Genomic DNA, 17258 nt, shown 5'->3' with positions numbered 1-17258 from the left:
TTTAGTTTTTAAAATTTTTAAATGAAAAAATGAAAATGATACAGAATTTCAAGACAAAATAATAGGAGATTAACAATGGTTAATACACTGCATACTGATCTTTTCAAAGCAGCTGCTCAGATTATAAAATATAGGCATAAAAATGATCAATGAAAGCACAAATCGTTCTTTTTGATGAACTGCTACAGATCAGTAATATAATTATCTCTATATATTATACATAGACTGGTAATCTTTTCCCTTTTCTCCTTGCCCTTATTCCAGTCATTCTTTCCTTTTGAGCATCTCCCTAGTTTAACATAATTGTAAACCAAGCAAAATGATCAAGACTATCAAGACATACCCTCAAGGGGCTGGGGATTTAGCTCAGCGGCATAAGCGCCTGCCTTGCAAGCAGACAGTCATGAGTTCAATCCCTGGTACTGATAAAAAGGAAAAAGACAAAAAAAAGACATACCCTCAGCAACTATAGGAGAAGATACCATTTCTCAATTACTATTTACTGTGTGGCGAGGCCCAGACCAAACATTTTACTGATGGAGCCCTATGACATTATCATTATCTTAACACATCTTCGAGTGTGTGTGTATTATTAAAGCACTCAACAAACTATTTATTACTGATGTAACTAGGAATGTATTCATATTCTGAGTCCCATCCAAGAAAGTATAAGCATCTAATTAACGGTCCATAATACACTAATATTTCATAATGACACAGTGTTTACACTCCAGAAGTAAAGAATGCCGACGTGTCAGTTAACCATTTCCACTTGGAAGAAGGGTCTGCACACAAACTTTGCTCTGGGACTTTCTTCCTCCTCATCACGGAGGGCTTGTTTGGTTTTACTTTGTTTCATTTCATTTTGTTTTATAAAGCAGTATCAGCCTCATTAGAAACTTTTGCTTTTCTGCTTTGTTTCTACTCTACAAGAAACTGCCATATTTTAGATCCCAGCTGTGTCATGGCTGGCTTCCCATTTCATGTTTCATCCATAACTGCTGGATGCCTGGATATATGTGACACTCACAGTATCATCATTCTAACTCAAGTCTTACAGACCTTACTTAAAAATTAAAATGCAGAATGTTCCTTTTGGAAACAGATGACAAATCGCAAGCATGGACTTTTAGGAACTCGAATTATTAAAATGTATCACTGAGATGCAGAGGCTGAGCCTTTTTGTTCTTTGTGTACAAGCATCAGCTTTAACGTATACAGCTTTAAGTGAACACAGTGAGTGGATGGGGGGGTGTGAAGTGATTCATACTGCTTGGATCAAGAAACAGCGATGAAAAACGTCATCACTGATGTTCGGATGTACTGTACACTGAGGTACTGTACAGAAGTCTGTATTCAAATACAGTCCTGTTACCTTCTGGAACACTGTCTAACTCTCCAAACCCCAGAATCTGGCCTGAATTTCTTGCAACTCCATTTCCCGTAGAACCACTGAGCCCAATTTCTCCTTTCCAGTGGCAGAGCTGTCCTTAAATGAGCGCATCTCATCCGTAGCCTGTGCACAGTACAGTGGCAAATGCATTCCCTGAAAGTAAGCCCTACTGTGCCCTTTGGAGCAACAATTAATGTAAGGCCCAGTCTTATTTTCAGGGAAATGTGATACATGCAGATATGGCTTGTGGCCTTGGCCTTTCCAGCATAAGCTGCTTTCTTTTATTAAGAACAGGAGTTAGTCTCTGGAACCATTGTCCTGTACTATGCAAATTCTCAGAACGACTTCAGTGACTTCATCCAATTTCCTCAGGAACCCAAGATGTCTTTCAGTAAGTCATGGCACTAAAGAGTGTCTACAAACAATGAATTTAGGGAAAAATATAAAATGCCAACTGGAAAGAGTACAATTTAAAATGTACTAGAAAACACAAGTCCTAGTTTACAGAAGAACTAACCGATATTTAGCTAGCATCTGCTAGACATACTGTTCAGTACCTCAAGTATACTAATGAGAAGAAACAAAAGACTGAGACTTGACAACCTCTCCAAGATCTCTATCACACAGCAAGGGAGCAGAGGAAGTGGGATGCAAAACCAGTCCATGCAAGCTCCTGGGCTATGCTCCCAAACAAGATGTTTCAGAATAAAGGATAATAACGCAGTACTAAAGAGTCCCCCAAAACCGAATCAATCTGGATATATAAACCATCAGTGATACATATAAAAGACACTCAGATTTCTATTTATAGTTATTTTATTCAAGTTCTTCACATGATTTTGAATTACTCGACACAAGCTGAATCTAAAGACATTTAGACGTTTTAGTTATGGCTAGTAATGTTCAATAAGTAAATAATGCCATATTTCTGAAAATCATACCTATGCATAATGATACCAATCATACCAATGCATAATGGCCCTAATCATACCAATGCATAATGATTCATCCTAATTATAATATGCTTTCATATTAATATAAATTAATTACAATTATGTGATATTTATATGATATGACTTATGACAATTCTGATAATGTAATTTAAAATACTGAAAATCTGGAAAGGCCGCTGGTGAAAGAATCCACATAAAATAATATAGGTCTCTAAAATAATTGTCCTTTACATTATTTCATGATTCTCAGAACCATTCAGTGTAGACATATGGAACTACTTGCTATGGTTAAGATGCTTACTTGCAAAATTCATATGCTGAAATGGTGACCCTAGGAGGTAAGGAGAAGAGGTGCTCAGGTCATGAAGGCAGAAACTTCAAGAAAGGGATGAATGCCTGTTACGGTTTAGATTTGAAATGTTGCCCAAATGTTCCATGTGTAATGGTTAGCACTCTGGACTCTGAAATGTTGCCCAAAACTCATGTGCCAAAGGCTTGGTTGTAAATGGGCTTTGGGAAAGTGAACGCGTAGTGAAGTCTCTAATTTTCTCAGGTGGATTAACTCACAAATGAGATCATCATTGATGGCATTATTAGGAGGTGCCTCATCCACTACCACAACCCCTTAGGAACAATTCTCACCTGGGCTGTGTTCTAAACTATGAAGGGCCACCCACTACTATGCTAAACCTCTCCAGGGCCCCCTCACCTTACAGTCACACAATTCATAGCAGACCACTGTACCACACACAAGAAAGGGGCTCAAGAACGCTACACTTGCAGCAAATATCAAAATCCAAAAAGAATATATACACGTGTGCCTTTGTGTGTGACAATTTTGACAAGACAGGCTGGTTGGAATTCTGATCTCAAATCTTGACTATCGCACTAATTTCAAATTTGTATATACGATCTCCTAGTAATGAGCACGTCTGAAGTTTATAAAGATACACTATATTGGAATATTAACTTTAATAACTTATTCATAAGGGATTCAAATAAAATAAATTCAAGGTCATATTATTAAAGAAATTGATAAAATAGATGGTATCCTCCTTTAGAAGAAGCAGGTGCTAGTGTCTGTCATTTTTCAAGGGGAACAGAATTCCAACATTACATACAATACATAGATTTAGAATGAACTTGTGCTGCATGTGAAGATAAAAAACACAACAAAAAATATGGTCTGTAATATATGAGAAAGCAGTAGGAAGAATCATAAATAAAGCACTGAAAAGCAGCCAGGACAATGAACTTTTAAAAATAAAGGATCTAGGGATATGTCTATTGATAACATTTCAGCATATATAGTTCCTAATCAAGTCAAGTACAATCTGAGCAAAATAAAAATGTAATTTAAAAGAAAGTGTAAGTTCAGGAAACTAAAACATGAAATGAATTAAATAGCATCATCTGCATTTGCTTTAAGACTTAAATTCCTATTTCTTTACTACCACAAGCCTTTTTCCCACTCTCACTTAATATAAATAGTTTGTAATACTTTATGGCTCTCCAAACTCTGAATTTAAGATGTTTGTCATTTAAAATTTTTTCCCAATAAGCTGTATTAATATTCTAGAATCTATCTGAAAGTTATGTAAGTTTCGTAAGGTACAAATAACATTACACTTTATTTTTTTTATTTTTTTTGTCTTTTTTCTTTTTATCGGTACCAGGGATCGAACTCACGACTGCCTGCTTGCAAGGCAGGAGCTTATGCCACTGAGCTAAATCCCCAGCCCAACATTACACTTTAGATACTAGGACTATTACAAATTGTTTTTACCTAAATAGATAATTTAACCTGAAACAAATGGAAGCGATGGATGAAATTTACATAAAATGCTACATACAAATAGAAACAAGATGATCAGTTCAACTTTGGTACTCATGCAGAATTTTGTCTGAAGTAGCCACTTCACCAGAATTTGAAGAAAAGAAAGAAAAAGATGCGTGCCCTAGAAGATCGACTTACTTTACAGTGGTCGTACTGCAGCTGCAGGGCCGGGACGTCTCCACCAATGGGCATTTGCTTTTTAAGCTCTTCATCTTTCATATTCAACCACTTGATCAGTTCTTCTAAGGACGCCAGCAACCTGTTCCACTTCTCAGCGCTGGCCTCCAAATGGGCCCTGTTGAGCAAGAATACTGGCCCCAGTTAGAAGTCTGGACTGCATTTACGGAATTATACAATCCCCTTTAGCCAAGGAAATCGTGTGACCAACTAATGCTGACTTCCAAAAAGAGACTGACTCTGCCAAAAAAAAAAAAAAAAATCCTGTAAGAAATAGTTATATCAAATATTCTCTGAGGTTCAGAGGATATTGGGGCTATTTTAAATGTGTACCTCCACATCTCTAAGGCATAAATGAGAACTTCAAGAGGGATGTCCATAGTACAAGGTAAAATCACTATGTAACTTTTCGCAACAGGTGCATAACATACACACTATCCAAGGGGTTTTTCCCCATCATTTTATCTACAGATGGGAAGAAAGGATGAGAGAAGGAATAAAAGAAACTATATGCACAAAAGTGCTTAGAAAGACACATACCAGATGTGTTACCACCAAGAGCATGGTACAAACTTCATTTTTATATATTTTGTACCAGCTGATTATCAATCGATATGCAATGATAAAAGATCATGTACATAGAGAACAACTTGGCTGAAACAAGTGATTGCAGTACTTTATGCATTGTTTCCATGGGGAAGTCTGTCTCAATAATAATCTCTAGTTTAGCACAGAAATGCACCTTCAGAATTACTCAATTATGAAGGTCATAATTGAAGATCATGTTTTTAAAAATACATTTTATGTAGTTAAGATTCCAGTAAGAGCAAGAGCACTTGGAAACAGAAGTACAATAAAATCAAAGCACAAATTTCTCTTTGCTCTTGTTAGGGCCTTGGAAAAATCCCACATACCCAGACTCAGGTCCACAGACAGCTGATTTGAAAATTTGGGTCAGTAAGGAAAAGTTCCAGACTCACAGGATTGGGCTTTCCTCAAGGATACATCATCCCTAGTGGATGTGGCTTAAACCCCAATGTGGTACAAGGGAATTTCCTTGACTTTCCATGATCTTTCAGGTTTAGATCTGAGATCGACAGACACAGACACAGCCTCATTATATGACAGTTTGCAAAAGGTGAAGACCTAGGAAGAACAAAGGACTTATTTGGGGCAAACTCACCTACAAGAAACCTCTGTAAGCCACATTTCATATCTTCAAACATCACTCCCACTTCACTGCCATTACAATCTGATTCCTTTACCAAGTGTTATGGAACCAACCAACAGGCACAGCAACTACTGTCTGCAGACCTCACAGTACAGTATTTTCCTTGCTAAAATGTGATTTGAACATCTGTGTCAAAATTCATAGCTCAATTCACAGCTAACTCAAATAAATGTTTACTTGTTTATCATATTAGGTGGTACTGCCATCAACAGATATTCAACAAGATGATATTTTATTAAAAAGTTCATGGTTGGGGCTGGCAATTTAGCTCAGCGGCATAAGCGCCTGTCTTGCAAGCAGGCAGTCTTGAGTTCGATCCCCGGTACCGATAAAAAGAAAAAAGACAAAAAAAAAAGTTCATGTTCAAAAGTTTCTAGTTTTTCAGAACTAGAAATCTCTATTCTAGCAATTTCTCTTCAGGTCTAATTGAAAACATCATAACCATAAAACTATTAAATAATTGAAGTTTTATATATCGTTTAAGATACCATGAACTAGTATTCTTATACAGTTACATGTAAAAGGCCGAATATCTTAAAATCTATTTACAGTTTCACTTCAATAGTTTAATATGAGATAAAGTACTCAACTCAAACGTTCTATGTATTAATCAAAGATGGTATGTTTGTGTTAGAGTCTGGATCTTAAATGCCACCCAAAGAATCACATGCTGAAGGCCTGGTCACCACCTTTTGCTGCTGTAGGGAGGCAGAGCCTCGTGGAAGGAAGTTAGGTCATTGGGGACAACATCAGCAGGCAGCATTGGGACACCAGTCTCTTCCTTCCGTCCTAGTCAGCATAGGATTAGCAGGTTCCTCCATCGGGCACTCCTCACCATGATATACTTTAACACCATGGGTCCAAAAGCAATAGGGCCAAGCAGCCATGGACTAAAACCTCGGAAACCATATATACCTTTCTCTTCCTTAAAGTTTATTTTCATCCAGGCATGGTGGCAAATTCCTATAATCCCAGCATTCTGGGAAGCTGAGGCAGGAGGATCATATACACTAGCCCAGTCTGGGCAACTTAGGAACTTAGTGAGATTCTGCCTCAATAAGAAAGGACTACAAATGTAACTCAGTGCAAAAGCCTAGGTTCACACTCTAATACTGCCCCTCAAAAAGTTGATTTTTTTAAGGTATTTCCTCACAGTGATGGAAAGCTAGCACTGCATACTATAATAAAAATAATCTGAACACAGAAGGATGTTCAAAGTATTTTAAAAGTAATTCTCTCTGAGAATTATATGATAGAAAATGTATTTTATTTTCTTACATTTACTATTGTTTGCTCCACAGGTGCTGACTGACCTCAATTTACTGTGCTTTCACAATGTCCTGATTCTGCTTGAACTCCAGTTTCTCTGTGTTCCTATTGATTAATTTTAGTCTAAATATGTAATTACCTCTCCCTGATAAACAATAATTTCACTTGTCATAGAGCAAAACTCAGTAATTCCAATAACATTAACTGAAAACTCTGTAGTTATAAGCCATGCTTCAGCTAGTCCTTGTGACTGAGCTGCTGCAATTTCTTCCCAATATTTTAAAACACAAAACACAAGTCAGAGAAATCAGAGGTCTTCATTTGGTGAAAAAGTGACTGATGTCTCCATGGGCAAAGAACTGATGCTTGCACCCTGACCTCTATTTCAGATTTGATCCTGCATCTTCGAAATCTGAATTTCCACTCATTAATCAATAACTGAGCCACACATTATATTCCTTTGCAATCAGTTGCACTCATGTATTGAAGAGCACTCAAACATCTTTTCCAATGCAATTAATGCTTTTGACAGCACAGAAACGATAAAATGGATCACTGAACCTTAACCACATTCACCACCTGAAGGGCTATCTATAAAGATGAAGCCAGTATTTTTTTAAAGAGATGCTGAGGTGGCTTTGAAATTAGAAAAGATTGGAGTACTTATTTCTTTGCATCTTTACTTTCTCATAGTAAAAAAGCAAGCTTGTTTGGCAGCATCTCTTTCTGGCAAATCTGCTCTATTTATTTTCCAATAGACACACCTCTGAGTTCAGTGGATTACTACCATATGCTCATATAAATGCATGCTTCTGTAGTAGCCTTCAGTGTTCCTGAATCATTTTCATCTTTCATCTTGAAAGATGAAAGTCTTTTCCTGGGCAGTGGGCTGAATTTTTTGTAAGAAAAAAATTAATTTCTATTTGGTTTGTTGTACTTTCTCAATGTTACTATAAACATTTTAAAACTTCAGTCTCCCAAGATCACAGGTAACAGGTCATCAATCATGTTTACTGAATCTTCATTTAAAACACTAATTTCTCTAACTACGTATCTGAGGGCTCTCATTCGCTTATCCTAACTTTCTAACTGCTTCAATTCACTCTCTGGGTACTTCATGTGTATAAAGCAATAGGCACTCTCACTAACTGGAAAACCAACCTACAATGATGTCTACTCAGCTGAACTTTCCTGCTAGTTGTCATTCTTTAAATATTGTCATTTTTACTACAATTTAAAGTACATAGGGATTCGAAAACATATAGAACACAAAAACTTGTCAGAAGATAAAGATCCTCCAAAATGGTACTTCATTATTTACATATAGGAGAAAAGCAACTACGATAGAAACCACTAACTAACATTTGTTTTAAATTACCAAGTCTCTCCTTGCACAAAACTGTATCTTCAAGCAAATTATCAATCCTTCTCCAATGTGAAGATATGAAATAAAATAGTGTAAGTGGAAAGGCAGTTGCTAAAAGAAAATTGTTTTTCATTTTTTCAAAACATATATATATATATATATAGTGTTCACTCTGCTGTCAAGTACCCACTGGTTGAGAAAAAGAAATGCAGTGAACAGTTCTTAGTCCAAAGTAAAAGAAATGCCAGTAAAGCAAAGCTTCCCCAAGACAGGAAACCTGGCCATAATGGTATGTGGAACTATGGCACAGGGAAGGTGGGGACGTCTTCAGAAAATGTAAGAATTTGGAATCTAACCCAAAGTCCAAACTCTTTCTGCTATACTGCTGTTACCACGTACAGCATTTAAGAGGACCAACAGAAACTGCCCAGATAGATCTACGGATAGGTAAGAATACATTTGGAAAGAAGATCTAACAAAGACTTAATGGCCCAAATTCAGAAGAGACAAAGATACAGTACCTCCTACTGCAGAAGATAATAAATTTGGCATTTGTTCTACAAATGTAATTGCTTTCTGATTTATAGTAAAACCTATAGGTAATAAACAGGGTCATAATGAAAATACCTTAATTACTGCAAAAAATAACAGGTAACATAAAAAGATCCCCCCAAATGGTACTTAATTATTTACATATAGTAGAAAAGTAACTATGTAGAAACCACTCTCTCTGGTCTTCAGAAAGGAATTAAAACCTACCAGAAAAGGGGCTGGGGATTTAGCTCAGTGGCTTAACTGCCTGCCTTGCAAGTCTGTGGTCATGAGTTCGATTGCTGGTACCGATTAAAAAGAAAAAAAAAGACAAAAAAAAGGCCTACCAGAAGAAAACAATCAAGTTCTCACATAAGTTAGTCTGTACTGAAAACAACCCTAAATTTATGCCTCTAGTATGACAATCACCAGCAACAGGTGGCTATTTAAATTTAGCTTGATTGCAATTAATAAAATTTGAAATTCAGTTCATCAGTTTTATTAGCTGCACTGTATGTACCTGATTATGCCACACATGGCTGGTGGGTACTCCACTGACCACAGCAGTACAGATGATACATTTTCATCGTGACAGAAAGTTTCGCTGGAACGTATTGCTCCAGGGAAAAACAAGAATAAAGCAAGAGAGTCTTCCTCTATTAGATTTGGTAAAAGGAGATTTTATTAGTAGTTTTATAATATGATTAAGAAAATAGGTTCCTAAGGCTAAAACTGGTGACAATGACATTGTAAAATGTGGTTGTAAATGATGTAGATGTAAATGATGATGTTAAAAGATTAATTTTTTCTAAGGGCTTTTAAAATGGTGCCCTGAATTTTTAAGAGGATCATAAAAGAACAGAAAGATAGAATTTTATCTTTGAACTCTGTTTTCATTAGATTTGACAACTTTCCTGGCCTTTGAAACCATATGTTAATAAGGACCTGTATTAAACATTATTAAGCTGATAAGTGGATAATTAATATCATCTTACACGAAATAAATTTAACGTAAAAATTTAAGCCATGTCATTCATGGCACTGAATATATTTGTAGATTTCCCATTCATACTTCACAGGGAGTATAAAATATTATCGAAATCCCTAAGACCACATTTTCTAGCTGAAGTTTCAAATCTTTAACTATCTCTCTTATCCCAATCTACCATGAAATACCAAATTGTCTGTGTTATTTCCAGATTGCTAAATAACATTCGGCACATTGGATTCTAGCAATTTAAAAGCTTGATCATGGTCATCAAAAAAGACTGTAAAATATTACTTAAGATATTAAGCCTCACATTATTACATTTTCTCAATGAGCACACACCCTGCAGGAGGTAGGGCAAATGAAGCACTTAGGGTAGACTGGGCACATAAATATTCTTATTATGATCTTTGGCAGCTATCCTCTTTCCTAAAAGTGGCAGGAAATGGTGCCAAATGTTCTCTGCCATGACAATATCTACTTCAGCACAATCAAAACATGAGTGAAAACACGGAATCCATGAATATTACATCCTCCACGGAGCAGAAAAGCATCAGTCAGATGACCTCCTCCTTGGAAAAGAGTGAGGTAAAGCCACCTGCAGAGGCAGGTTTGGGGCTAAAATGGAACCATAATCCTTTAAATAGGGATGTGGTGAATATGATTTTTTAAAAAGCCATCTGGAATCACCTCACCAATCATAAGTAGCAAGTGTCCAATTACAGAAGAAACGTTATTTTACATTTGTCAGGGCAGCACTTGGCAGCCCAAGATTACTCACAGGGAAAGGTTATCGTCGTCATTGGTGTCAGAAGCTGGAAAAGAAAGTTCAAGCTGGAGAAGAGACAATGAGATCAGTCCTGACTTCACCAAGATGTCTTACCATGAGCTCCAAGCTGGGAATAACATGTTGGTAGAGGGAGAAATGTGGAAAGACTTAAACAGCTAGAGATTAGCAAGTTCAGGAAGATAAGGAAAAATTAAAACAAAGCCAAGAATTCCACAGTTGGAAATACTGAAAGATGTAAATTTGTGAACTCTCTACAGGTAGTTGGAGTATGGTCAATTTATGATCTGTATACTGGATAAAATTATACAGTTAGATAATAGCAGGTCAATGGTCCACGGATAGAATAAGCAACTGAAGAGAGGACCGATAACGTTGGTATAAAGGAGTATTGCCTCACGGATGTGGGGTACACAACTCTAACTTGATACACTTGATTGCACATTCAGACAGGAGTGCAGTGGAGCCCAAGAAGATGTGTGTGCTCTTAAGTCTCCCAGAGACAGATCATCTCAGGGCACCAAGGTCCTGCTTGAGTCCCAGGATGCCTGAGTCTATGTGACTTCGGGATAAAGGACATTAGAGGTAAAGTAAAAAGAAACTTGGGAATTAAAATAAAAGTTGCCAGTATGGACACCAACCACAGGAGTGACAGTCAGGAAAAGGACAGTGACGAGTCAGTAAAGAAGGGGTCAAGGTCAAGCAGACACGCAGAGCAGCTCCCACAGGTCAGGAGGGGGCAGGAATAAGATGACGAAGGCTGGGATAATGCAGGCAGCACATCTCAGGAGAAAAGGACAGGAGATGGAGATGCAGCATTTAAGAAGTACCTGAGAGGCTGCCAGTTTCCCTCTTATCCCTGTGTGGCAGGACTCTGGTTTCAGCCACAGCACCTGCTGGTGCCAGTTTGTGGCTGGCATTCTGCTGCTTGGGGTCTACAGCACTGATAATTATTCAGAATATTCCTCTCCACGAGCCTCTAGGAAAGTGGTGACATAAACGTCTATGAAGAAGTGCTTCAAGCAAAGCAGACAGTTACAGAAAAGGCAACTTTAACTGGAGAAGAAAACAGAAGAGTTTACAGAAATATTATAGACACAGGAGAACCTGGACATAATAGACCCTCAAAGCACTCTTCTATTTGAGGGTCTCTCTTGGGAAGCCTCCTTGACCAGAGACTGACTGCTAGGAATTCTGTGTCATTCTGGGGTTCAGTCATTCTGAATAGCCCTGCTGAGCTCACACTGGAAGCTCTGTCCTCCTCCTGGCCTCTGGCAGGATTTCCCCAACATTACAGTTCTGGTGATGTGGATCACATTTCTGTTTCATACTTGTTCAGACTCCTGCCAGGAAAAATGGACACTGGGGATCTTCCCTAAAATTCCCAACATTAGAGGATAAGATAAAAAAAAAAAAAAAAAAAGAAGAAGAAAGAAAGAAAGGTAATGTAGGCTGAGTTTCTCTCTTTTGAATTAACGAGTCCCTAACCAAGTGACAATCCATGAGAAGAGTATTTGCTACCAGTTATGGAGCACTTAGCATGTACTGCTGTTGTAAGCCCTTTGCATGAGATCATCATGCCAGCCCTCAAAGGAGGGTGCTCTTAATTCACATACGAGGAAGGAGCGGCATATATGAGGGCAGTAACCTGTGGCACCCTTCTAAGTGGCACCCTTCTAAGTGGCACCCTCCTAAGTGGCAAAGCCAGTGTTTGAAAGCAGTTAGTCTAGCTCAGACTGCAACACCACTAAACACCACCCTGCACAACTTCTTTCCATCCCTGCCCCACCCCTAAATCTGTGGACTGAACCCAAGGCCTCTGCACTGAGCTATGTCTCCTGGCCTTGCTAAATTGCCCAGTGAGCTTTGAACCTCTGGTCCTCTTACCTCAGCCTCTAAAGTAGCTAGGCTTAGAAGTATGTGCTACCATGCCTTCCTCTAGCAAAGACCAGCATTGACCAGCATTCTTCTGGATGATATAATCCTGATCTTCTTCCCTTCCTCCAGCAGCTGATGTTATGACCTATTTCCTTCCCACCGAACGTCTTCTTTCCTTAGCTTTTGACAATCTCCTCTTCAAAGACAGATACTTTCCAGTTTCCTGTGCAAGCTTCCCCTTTCCTTCACCTATTCCTTACACATCAAGGCTTCTCAAGCCTCTATGCTTTGCCTTCTTCTTATGTTTCAGCCTGTTGAATGGTTAACTCACAACGGTTACCTGTCCCTTCTCTCGGTTAACATCCGCCCTCCCGACCTGTCTGCTGCTCCTACATCTCTCTCTTGAAAAGCATGTATCCATCCTGTGGCTACTTCTACCTGCTGCTGGACACCTCATCAGTACCTCCATAAGGCAAACTAAATTCATCCAATTGCTCTTCCTTTTCTTAGAAGCTGAAAGGATCACTTAGCAGATCTGCCTGGCTCCAAAACTAGGCTCCTGCAATGCATGCTCCATGGTCGTAAGACAGAGATCTCTCCAAAGTTCAAAAAGAACTTAGTTGCCCAAACAATTCCAAATCCCACCACCAGGGGAACAGAGCTTGTTACACTCCGAGGCTCTATGATTTGAGTCTTACCTCTCTCTTCACCTTTATTCTAGCTACAGTCTCTTCCCTACCACACCTCCAGCAAGTATCTTCTCAGCAACAATGAACTTGCTAAATTCTATGAAAATTTATTACTTTAAGCCTTTTGTACAGATGCTCCTCCTCATCCTCACTGAGTCTGAGGAAGAGCTCCACACCCTCCAAAAGCTCTGCCTCGGAATCACCTTTTTTCTGAGGCTCTCATTAATATCTGAAGTGAACGTTACCACTCTGTCCTATGGGCTCTACCTTAACGTGAACTGGTCTGTGAGCCCTTAGGGGCACCGACTCTCTATTTGTAATTAGCAATATCCTAAGCATAGAACTAAGTTTCCATTAAATGCTTAAAAGAATATGTAAATCTCCTGAGGTAGGCTATAAGGTGATTATTTTGATTCACTCTCATATTGATTCATTATTATATTTTACCAGAATGTCTGATCTGGCAGAAGTTTACCAATACAAGCATATTCTCTATCTTCTAAAAATACTATTGACGTGCTTATTAAGTATTATTCCATCTGTACTATATGAGTTCTTTTTTATAGGTTAAAAAAACAAATGTAATTTTATAGGTATGGGGACAAACTCCCAAGAAAGCCCAAGACTTTTTTTTCCCCTGTAGCTTTCCACTTGGAATGATCTGTTTTATCATGCAGGCCTTTATAAAAGTGTACACAATCTTCACCACAGCCAGTCCTACGGCTTTTAGTTCATTAGCTGAGATTTCTGTTTCACTAGATCCTCAATGAGTGCATTCCTCTGTAATGTTTTTAACCTTTTTATTTGCTTACATTTATGAGGAACAGAAAGTTGCGAGCTGATGAGATCTCGCCAGTTGAACATTAAAAGTCTTACTGGAGCACAGTTTCTCAGTGTACAATGCCCCCTCATTATTGTCCTGTTTAAAAAGTACAGTTTGCTAATGTTGACATCATTTCCAGTGGAATCTCTGGACAGAGGAGTAATAGCTAAATCTACAACATCACATCAGAAAGAAAATAAAAAATTCATATGTAATACATAATCATTGAAGACTTCTGCTCTCTTTGAAGTTACTGGATGCAATCTCAAAATCCGCTGAAGCAGACACCTGAACACACTCTGTGTATGAAAAGATGAACTAGCTGCTACAAAGACTGGCAGCTTAGTGGACAGACTCCACAGAGATTAAGGTCCTATCAAATCATCCCAATGATTATTGCAAAAATAAGTACAGTTTGATATTTTAAGATACAAGTTACTAAGTAATTTGCCTACAATCAGAGAACTAACAGTAGAGCTAAAGAATCAAGTCCAAGATCAATTGTTAAGGCTGTGGATGAAATATAATGTTACAGCAGGAGAAACTGATCTATCACGCTCCATGGACATTCTGCTTTGAATTTTTGCTGAATAGCATGTTCTTTAGTCAGTATCTTATAAACTTACACCTAATGAGAAACTGCCTACCAACTATTAAAATATTCTTGACCCCCATTAACACTAATCATTCTATCATGCTGGATAATTTTTCAAGGTCTTTCCCTAGTAAGAATTCTGGCCCTGAGGCTCATACTTATTTAATATTCTTTCCAAATGCAGATATGTATCGTCAGTTTTCCATTTTGGTGTCAATAAGAAATTTTTGTTCTCTTTAAATATATCTTCAATTTGATCAAAAATACAACATGATGAACCAAGAGTATGTTCAAAGGGCTGGGAATGTGGCTCAGTGGCACAGCTTTTTGCCTTGCACACAGAAAGCCCTGGGTTCGATCCCCAGCAACACAAAAAAGAAAATAAAAATCATGGATTAAAAAAAGAACATGTTCAAAGTCAGAGTCCAAAGATTTAGACTGAAGTTCTGGCTCAGCACTTACTAGCTCAAAAACTTGGCAAGTTCCTTATTGTCATTAAACCTCGTTTCCTCATGTAAGAAAGGATTTTTACAATCCGTTTTACTAGAATTTTCCAAGAACAGTCATATGTCACTAAAGCGGTACATTCTGAGAAACACATCATTAAGTACTTCTCTCATTGTGCAAACACCATAGAATAGAATTATACAAACTAAGATGGCTATGACATTGCTAGCAACGTATTTCTGTGGGACCACGCACTGTATACGCTCTTGGTCACTGACATAACCTTTGCCATGCAGCATAAGAATGTACTAATTAATGTTTGCATACAACCTAACACAGTCCTTGTTACCAACGTAAAAACCTAGACATTAGCAGATGTTGGTAGAATTGTTATGAGCAGTATTACATAGTTTAAAATATAATATGGGCATCTTTGGACAGTCAGCAACAAGAGGCAGAGAGCCCTGGACATGCATGAATGGGGCTAACAATATAACCATGAAAACAAATTTTGCTTTTAAATCTTAAACTACTTTGAAAGAGCAGCCCTGGTGGTCTACTGCCCTTTTCTTCCTAATCTATAAAAATACAACAATTTGCCAGCCTTTGTTTTTTCGTTAGATGTTGTCTCTCCTGACCTGATGCTAGCAGATTTTGCTTTCAAGTCGTTCCATCTTTGGTTCATGTCATCCAGTCGATGCTGAAGCATAGTAGCCTCCTCAGAATTCCCCAGAGCTTTCACCATCTTCTGCCTGTTTCCATCAATGCTTTTAAATATGTCATTATGGGCATCAATTTCCGCCTGGATGTCCTGAAGAGAAAAACAAGAGATAACGCAAATGGTAGGTATTAGCTCAACATTACTTGTCATTTCTATGTAAAGCTTTGTTATTTTTTGGATTTGCAGATGAGTTGCTTTAAAGGAAAATAATTCAACCTGAATTAAATGATAATGACTTAGCATTTCCATAACTCTCACACTGAAAATAAGTCTTTAAATCTTCAATATGTTGATCTTCCACATTTTAAAAACACAACAGATTGTAATCTAAATTTCATGCACCATTAAGTGAAATGTTAGTATGCCAGAGTCAATGAGCAATTTTTGAGTTTTTATGTAATTGTCATTGTTCAATCTTTGAATGTTACGTATTATTTAGATTCTTTCTTCCTTTTCCACATGGGTAAAACTTCCCTAAAAATCTGGAGTTTCCTTACGTCATTCTCTTGTATAATTTTAAACATTTTTCCTATTTCAAACAAACTTTTAAGTAGCTTGCCCTTTTAATCTTGTAAAATTTATTCTAAAATTTTAAGCAATATTTTTGTATTCAAGATCATCCTCAGTAAGAAAACTAATAAAATACTTTTTTCTCCTATTAAATAGAAAAAGTTAACTTTTATGAATTTTAGTTGAAGATGAATAAAATGAAAATTATAAATAATAAAATTTGGTCCATAGTTTTAAGGAAGCATTCAGCAGATTATAGAAAAATGTAAAACTATTGTAAAAATTACCTAAGAATGTTAAATAATAGAAATATTTAACACATTGAGTAATAGTTTTAAAACAGAAGCACGTACTTATGCATAACTTAATTTTTAATGTAGACATTTAAGTTATCGTATATAACTGAGTTACATGTAAGTGAAAAGTTATACATTAAAAGATTTTTTAAAAAAAACAAAACTAATCTAATGTCTGTGAAGTTTACTGGTAATTTTACTTTTTGTTATACTCCTCTGACATTTTTCTTCAAACGTTTCTTTTTTCTTTCTTTTTTTTGGGGGGAGGTGTTTTTTTCTTTTTTGCTTTTGGTACTGGAAACAGAACTCAAGATCTTGCATTTGTCAGACAGGTGCTTTTGCTACTAAGCTATATCCCAGCCCCTCAAAATGTTTCTATAAAAAAGTAAGACTTCTTTTTGCAATTAACTAAATCAATCATTTTATTATTCTCTCATTATGCTATTTCATATATATATATATATATCTTTCCATCCTGAATTAAATGGAGGCAACCCAGAGGTGACTAGCTTTGGTGTGACAGCCACTGACAATCAACCAGTGAGTGTGAACACTGAAACAGACACCAGCACGGGCCACAAAGGTGGGTACTGGTGTCTATGGCAATAATAGAACTTGCATTAGCAACTCCTCTGAGAAATACACAAATGAATCTGAAACAGCAAAATGCAGCAAACTTTTACAACACAATAATTGCATCATCTTCTCATCTTAGGTTTTCCCTTATAAGCCTCTACCATAGTCTAAATGTTTGTGACCCTGCAAAG

General features: G+C 37.3%; 1 protein-coding gene across 10 annotated transcripts in view; it reads right to left on the bottom strand.

Moving 5' to 3' along the window:
- Positions 1–17258, bottom strand: part of Utrn (utrophin) — a 502327-nt gene that overhangs the window by 135630 nt on the left and 349439 nt on the right. For all 10 annotated transcript variants that reach the window (XM_023563244.2, XM_063233434.1, XM_063233436.1 and 7 more), the window contains 2 exons: positions 15603–15775; positions 4322–4478 (listed from right to left, as the gene is read on the bottom strand). In XM_023563244.2, coding sequence (XP_023419012.2) covers positions 4322–4478; positions 15603–15775 — 330 coding nt within the window. The remainder of the gene's footprint in view (positions 1–4321; positions 4479–15602; positions 15776–17258) is intronic.

This window comes from Cavia porcellus, unplaced genomic scaffold (assembly GCF_034190915.1).
Source record: "Cavia porcellus strain 051 isolate PalLab524CR breed Dunkin Hartley unplaced genomic scaffold, mCavPor4.1 scaffold_22, whole genome shotgun sequence".
NCBI lineage: Eukaryota > Metazoa > Chordata > Mammalia > Rodentia > Caviidae > Cavia > Cavia porcellus.
The sequence above is the reverse complement of the archived record's forward strand: the minus strand, read 5'-3'. Positions and strand labels throughout refer to the sequence as shown.